This window comes from Leptonychotes weddellii, unplaced genomic scaffold, assembly GCF_054177405.1.
Source record: "Leptonychotes weddellii isolate Sample4059 unplaced genomic scaffold, ASM5417740v2 HiC_scaffold_10871, whole genome shotgun sequence".
NCBI lineage: Eukaryota > Metazoa > Chordata > Mammalia > Carnivora > Phocidae > Leptonychotes > Leptonychotes weddellii.
In genome coordinates this window covers 1-7,158 of record NW_027685909.1, presented here as the reverse complement: position 1 = coordinate 7,158, position 7,158 = coordinate 1, and the positions used below count along the sequence as shown (strand labels likewise).

General features: G+C 38.2%; 1 protein-coding gene across 1 annotated transcript; it reads right to left on the bottom strand.

Annotated features, from left to right (window-relative positions):
* Positions 1-47: 47 nt before the first annotated feature.
* On the bottom strand, positions 48-6,891 carry LOC145718106 (ribosome biogenesis protein BMS1 homolog). Its single transcript, XM_081809549.1, has 7 exons — positions 6,671-6,891; positions 5,883-6,025; positions 5,018-5,139; positions 4,507-4,700; positions 2,409-2,548; positions 388-1,130; positions 48-177 (listed from the first exon to the last, which is right to left on the bottom strand). Exons 1-7 carry the CDS (start codon positions 6,851-6,853, stop codon positions 50-52), a joined length of 1,653 nt encoding a protein of 550 aa, XP_081665675.1. The 5' UTR covers positions 6,854-6,891; the 3' UTR covers positions 48-49.
* Between the last annotated feature and the right edge of the window lie 267 nt (positions 6,892-7,158).

The window sequence follows — 7,158 nt, the reverse complement described above, 5'->3', positions numbered from 1 at the left end:
AATTTCCTCATCTCCCTTCCAGAAAATGGTCTAAGAAACTAAAACGTTTCTAGATGTGAACCAGAGCTCTCTTACCTGTGCCATAAATAAGCTTTCGAAGGTTTGGAGTTGCCTGTTGCTGCCTCAGAAAGGCCTCAGCTGCCTTCCTGGAAAGGTCTTCCTTCCACTTGAGGGCACCTGGAAGGACCAACGCCAACATGGGTTAAGTGTGTTTATCTGTCCTTTCTGCCTTGAGCTCACTGCTCATTCATCCTCAAATCCTTGAGTGCAATATTTGAAAAGTTAACAAAATCTCCAAAACAGCAGACTCCCAAATGTAGACATTCTATTTGTAGAACATTTCCAGTGCCAAGTTTATAAGAACAGTTACACTAAATTTAAGCATACCTGAAGTTTCTGTGGAATAGTTGTTTTCTTCCTTGTAATCTTCTTCCTCTTTAAGTAAGTCTTCCACATCACTGGTCTCATCAGTTAAGTTCTCTGACCCCAGTCTCTGACCACCGGCCACTTGAAAAGACTCTGGAAACTTTTTTCTAATAACCTCTTCATTTTCTGAATCCTCATCCTCTGTACTGAGACAGGAGCTTTCTTCAGTTTCATCTTCAGATGCAAATGCCTCTTCAGCTGTGCAATGGCCTGAATCTGAAGTGGTGAGGGTTGCTTTCTCCAAATTCAAGCTGTTACTCAAACCATTAGTTTGTACAAGTCCTGCTTTACTGTCTCCAACAACTTTAGATTCTGAAATAACCCTCTCTCCTGAAGGGGAGTCGTCTTCTTCACTGCTTCCACCGGCTTCCTCTTCTTCTCCTTCTTCCTCTGAGCTCCTCTCGAGATCATCATCACTATCAGCAAATGCTGGCAAGTCCACCTCGAGGTCTTCTTCCATCTCCTCGAGTCTCTGCCGTTTGACACGTCTGCCCGTCGCATACACCGTATTCGTCATTTTGGCATCTGCCTCCTCTTCTGTTTCGTCATCACTAGAGCTATCGTCCAACCTGTCACCTTCAGACATTTCTTCATCATCTTCGTCATCACTATCTCCAGACTCATCTTCATCTCCAAAAATGGCTTTCCGACGCACTCGGCCAGTTTTCAAATCCATCTGCTTTTCCTCTTTTGGCATCCACTGCCTATATGACCAAGTAAATGCAAAATAACTCAATTTGTACAGTAACTGGCTACTCTAGACATGGCAAGTTAATACTTAGGCAAACAGAAGATAATATCAAGGAATGGTTTTAAATAACATAGCATAGAAAGAAATGATTTGATAAATACTGGGAGAGATACTGAGCAAACTCAAGCACAGTTCCCTAACACCTTTCTTCAAAAGAACTTATAAAGAGGTAACCTTTAAAACAAAAAGTCTAACATTAGGGAAAAATTGCTCTAAAGGGAAGTGAGTGTTTGATCAATATTTTAGAAGACTGATCATTTCCAAGCTTGAAATAGATGATCCTTAAATGACTGATTCCAGATCCAAAGCCAGGAAAATACAAAGTTAAGCCTGGAACATCCTGTTGTGTCATAAAGTCAGGAAATGCTCAAAGGCTAATAGGCAAATGCCAAAAGGACACAGGAGACAGAATGAAGGGATAATCTAGGCAACAGAAAGAATGACAGTAATAGGATAATAACAAATGGAATTTTTTAAAAAGTCAATTAGTCAACAGTGATATTAAAATAAAGGGGTGGAAGTAAGAGCTTCCTGTTAAAGAATGCCAGCTAACATATTAAGAATACTGTACTTAACTATCATCTATACCATCTGCTAATTAGAGGGCAGCAGATAAATTTTTCCAAAAAATTTTCCTTTGTATACATTTATAATAAATTATAAACTAGATAATTTCAATCATTTTCAGACTGATTTTTATTGGGAGTCACACATAAATCACTAAATAAAACCAAAACACTCATTATGTATAAGATATACAAATTCCCAACCCAGACTAAAAATAATTCAAATAAGCTACATATTAGTGGATACTGACCCAGGACATACTACAACACAGTCTAAGGAAAACTTTAAGAGATAAGATATGTAGCTTCTTAACAACCACCTGAACAAGCTTCCTTACTCTGCTTATACTAGTATTTGGCCACTAAAAGAAAGCCAAGTGGCCTCAGGGCTCCTAAGAATCAAAAGCAACCTATAGAAAACATTTTGTGATATCTGAGGAATATTCTGGGTTTGCTAAAAACTGAATCCTGTATAATATTTCAAGAATACCTCCATGTAAGGTCACATAACTGAAAAGCCTTCAGAAACATATGTATATACAAAGCAAAGCAAAAAAACCTGGAATGAATCCCACCAAAAGGTGTATTGATGGCAGAATGATAGGTGATATAATCTTCTGTAATATAATATTTTTTTATGAAAAACAAAAAAATGGCAAACTTACCGTTGATTATCTATATCCTCTGACCCCAGTGGTTTGGAATCCGAAAAAAGTGTCACTCTACTTGAAGCCATCTTGGCATCGATAGTGGAATGGGTGGAAATGAGACTTTGTACCAGTTCATGAGTGGGCCTCACCTCGTCCTGTCAAGGCCACCAAGAAAGGGAAAGTGAGGAACACACAAGAATTCGGAAGAGACACATACTGGTTTCAATCAGTTTCTCAAAATTATCCTAAACATAGTTTCTGAAAACATTCCTTATTGCCGCAAAAAAAAAAAAAAAAACCTAGTCTAAAATTGACCTCTGTCTTCATTAAACTTTTCCAAAGTTCATGGAGTATACAACCTGATAACCTAAATACTTAGCTAGAAAAAACTTAAGTGCCAATGCTACACAAAACATTTAGTTTGCCCAATAAAATTCCATTGCAGAATAAACAAAATGAAAATCTGGGGTTCATTTAAAAAAAATTCTGCTGCCTTTGATTCAAATTTTCACTTCAAGGAATTTACTGCATAGAAAGATCCCTCCCAGTGACCAAAATTGCATGCTTGAGAGTGCTAACTGCAGCAATGTTCAAACCAGGGGAAGCTAAGGGTGACGTCCCCACAGATTTCCAAGGGTTGGTTCAATAAATAAGATTTATCCAGACAACGAAATATCACACAGCTGTAAAAAAGACCAAAGCAGCTCTACAAATACTAACAGGGAAAAATGGAATCATGTATTCTTAGGTGTCCCCCAAAAGTTGCAAGAGCATTTAAAGTTGGAGCCCATATAAGAAATATTATGGGGCACCTGGGTGGCTCAGTCAGTTAATCTACCTTCAGCTCAGGACATGATCCTGGGGTCCTGGTATCGAGCCCTGTATCAGGCTCCCTGCTTGCGGGGGAGGCCTGCTTCTCCCTCTGCCCCTCCCCACTGCTTATGCTCTCTCTCTCGTGTTCTCTCTAGCCCTCTCTCTCCCTTTCAAATAAATAAATAAAATCTTTAAAAAAAATAAAATATTACTTCTCTCTCTCTCTCACAGACACACAAAGACCATCTATATGTATACAAATACATGGTATTTACATGTAATATGTAATCATCTAATTATACATAATATAATTTAGATAAATATGCATATGTTTAGAGAGAAAAATAAAAAAGAGAGAGAGCAAAGAGAGCTAGAAAACACAGATATTGTATAGGCATACTTCAGAGATATTGTGGGCTCGGTTCTAAAACACCACAACAAAGCGAGTCAAATGAAATTTTTTGGTTTCCCAGTGCATATAAAAGTTATGTTTATACTATACTGTAGTCTATTAAGTGTGCAATAGCATTATGTCTAAAAAATATGTACACACCTTAATTAAAAAATACTTTATTGCTAAAAATGCTAATCATTATTTGAGCTTTCAGTGATAATCACTTATGACAGATACTGTAACAAATATAATAATAATGAACATTTGAAATATTGTGAGAATTAACATAATGTGACACAGAGACACAAAGTGAACAAATGCTGTTGGAAAAAAGGCACCGATAGACTTGTTCAATATAGGGTTGCCACGAACTTCAATTTGTAAAAAAGGCAATATTGGTGAAATGCAATAAAGCGAAGCACAATAAAATGAGGTATACTTGTATAAAGAAAGACAGGAAGTACAAGCACCAAACTGCTTGCAATGTTCACACTAGAAGACCTAGGATCCCCTGTGTGTCTTTTTATTTTTTTTAAAAGATTTTATTTATTTTTCAACAGAGAGAGAGACAGCGAGAGAGGGAACACAAGCAGGGGGAGTGGGAGAAGGAGAAGCAGGCTTCCCGCCGAGCAGGGAGCCCAATGTGGGACTCAATTCCAGGACCCTGGGATCATGACTGAAGCAGAGCTGAAGGCAGACGCTTAACGACTGAGCCACCCAGGCGCCCCTTCCCCTATGTGTCTTGGCAACAGAATGGAGAACATGTATTTTACTTTCTGCTTAGTGCAATTAAGTATTCTGTATATTTACAATATACATTGTAGCTTTTACCATAAATACAAATAAAGATAAAAAGCTTCAGTATATAAAAGCTGACTACATTATTTCCTGTCACTTTCCTCTTACCGATTCTTGGAAGCCATGGCTGCCACCAAGATCGACATAAACAGCATCTTTGTCGTATAGGACACCACCAACTCCAGAGAGAGGTGCATAAACCAACTTCTCCTTCTCATTTAAGCAGCGCTTCTTTTGTTGTTCAGGAAGGGCACAGGGGTCCGGGAGGAAACTGACATCACTCACAGCAAAATCTCCTACACCTGGAAGACAGACAGAGGAAGATGGCTTCAGCTGTAAGTGTATCAACTGTCAACAAAAACAGCCCACAGTTGGAAGGCTTCAACCACAAGGATATCGTTTGTCATGGCACTCTGCCTCTCTAGCTAACCAATGTCATCAGAACAGAGGGGATTTGGTCAACTCAACACCTTCGCTAGCTGAGGAAGAGCTCAGTTAGTCTTAAAACTTCTGGCATTGTGGCTCTATCTTATTTGGCCATTTTTCAGTTTTCCTGAGAAATGAAGTAACTCATCCCAAGAGTTCTACAAATTTGGTAAATTTTACAACAAAAGGATACCTGGCATGTGAATTTGGCTTTTATTTTTCAAGTGTGCTCCTCTTAAATAACCATAAAGAGACACCTTTCGGTCACACTTGATATTTGTTCGAATATCTTCTGGGTTTGTCAAATCTTCCATCCTAGAAAAATAAAACCCAATCGTAAGGTAGAAATAAATGTCAAAGTTTTTGTACCTCCCTTCACGTGTCAAAGACTGATCAAATTCACTAGTTCACTAAACACGTTGTTTAGAAAATTATAGGAAATACAGAAATAAGGAAGTGTAGTTCACCATCTCCCAAAGGAAAAGAAGCAAACACATGATTGCACTGCTCTTAGGCTCTACGTAATATACATTCTGTGAGTAAAATACCAGAAATGGGAAATAACGTGCACCTGGGGTTAAGGAAGAGATGAAAACATATCCAGAAAAACCCTTTATGGAAGAAGATTAAGCTTTGATCTGGGTTTTTTGGTGTGTCCTGGATTCTGGCAAGTAGAGAAAGGGATTCCAGGCTGAGAAAAGAATACGGAAAAAACATAAAGAAAAGAAAGCACAAGGGCACATCTGGGTGACTAGAGCACCATGGTCCAAAGACAGTTATCACTGAAGATTAAGGTTGAAAAAGCAGGATAGGACCATATCGTGTAGCCTTAAATGCTTCAAAATCCTCACATTCTTTCTAAACATTTCATACTTTACTCCTGAAGCCACAGCATCTTTAGGTAATGATACAAAAAAAGGAGGTATTTTCCACCAACTACATTTCTCCCTCATTATTCAAAAATAAGAACAAAATAAGCTCTATTACTGTTCTTTTTCTGACCTTTGTAGCTTTGAAATATACCGGCCAGAAAGAAAAACTTTACATGTACTTTTTACCTGTCTGCTAGGATATAAGGATGAGAGGTTTGCCATGTAAGAGGCCTAAACTTCATAACTGTAATAAAACGGCCCAGATTGTGAATTTCTTGGTTTTGATATTCTCCATGTACCATTCCAGAAAGGTAGAACAGCTTGGCACCCTAAACATTAAAAAAGCAAAAAATTAAATTTCAATTAAATTCTTGTCAATACTGTATCAAAATAAAGACCTCTAAATAAGAAGCAATCCTAAGGGAGACTTCTAGAAAACCACTTATCAGTGCTTCCCAAACTTCTCTGCCTTCTTTCAGTACTCTTGTTAGGGCTTAGTAGAGGCAGAACTGCAAATACATTTAGCTTCAAGATTGCTCTCCAGTCAAGCAGTGGCATCTGTCTAGAGTACTGCACAGGGAGGACAGTGAGGCTCCTGGGCACAGAAAAACTTCTATGACCAATGGGCCACAGCAGTATGCAGGGGAGAGTGGACTGGCAGTATGTGTGCGCTATAGTTCCTGGTCCTGTAACTACAAGAAACTTCAGACAAACTCTATTAAATAATCACAAATCTAAAACATTTAGAGACAGGTATTGCCTGGTGCTGGGCGGGGCGCTACAGAGACAAATGAGACACACCAAGAGTTCTGAAATACAGACTATTTTGAGGAAATACTGCAGGGACTATGAACAGATATATAAAAGAAATTCCAAAGGTGAATCCTGAAGGGATGCTTATTAATCTCTCCTACTCAACCTATTTTTTTTTAAAGATTATAGTGTTAGTATTCAATAATTAATTCTCTTCCTACCGGGTAGACTTCTGTCCAGAACCTGTGTTTTAATCGCTTCTTTGTCTTCTTCAGTTGTTTATTATGCTTGAAGGAATCTAAGTGAGTGAGAACGCCCATAATTTTGGGAAAGCCATGTACTTGACAGATGTTTAGAAACTCAAATGTTTCCATTTCAAACCCAAAGCTGGCATCTATAAGCATCAAAACCTAAAACAGAAAACACAATTACTCAAGGAAGCTACTCAAAACAGACCATAAACAAACTATAGTCTGTGGGCCAAATCTGACCCATGACCTGTTTTATAACTAAAGTTTTACTGGAACACAGCCATATTAATTTATTTATGTACTGTCTACACCTGTGTTTGCACTACAACAACAAAGTTAAGCAGGGGCAAAAGAAACTATGACCCGCAAAGCTTAAGATATTTACCATCTGGCCCTTTACAGAAAAAGTTTGCCAACTCCTAATCTGGACTAAATCAAATGATTACTTAGGGATCATC

Coding starts and splice junctions, on each gene's coding strand:
- LOC145718106 (XM_081809549.1), bottom strand. CDS start 6,853: ATGCTTATAGATGCCAGCTTTGGGTTTGAAATGGAAACATTTGAGTTT. Junction 6,026..6,670: donor TCTGGACAGAAGTCTACCCG/GTAGGAAGAGAA, acceptor TTTAATGTTTAG/GGTGCCAAGCTGTTCTACCT. Junction 1,131..2,408: donor GAGGATATAGATAATCAACG/GTAAGTTTGCCA, acceptor TTGGTCATATAG/GCAGTGGATGCCAAAAGAGG.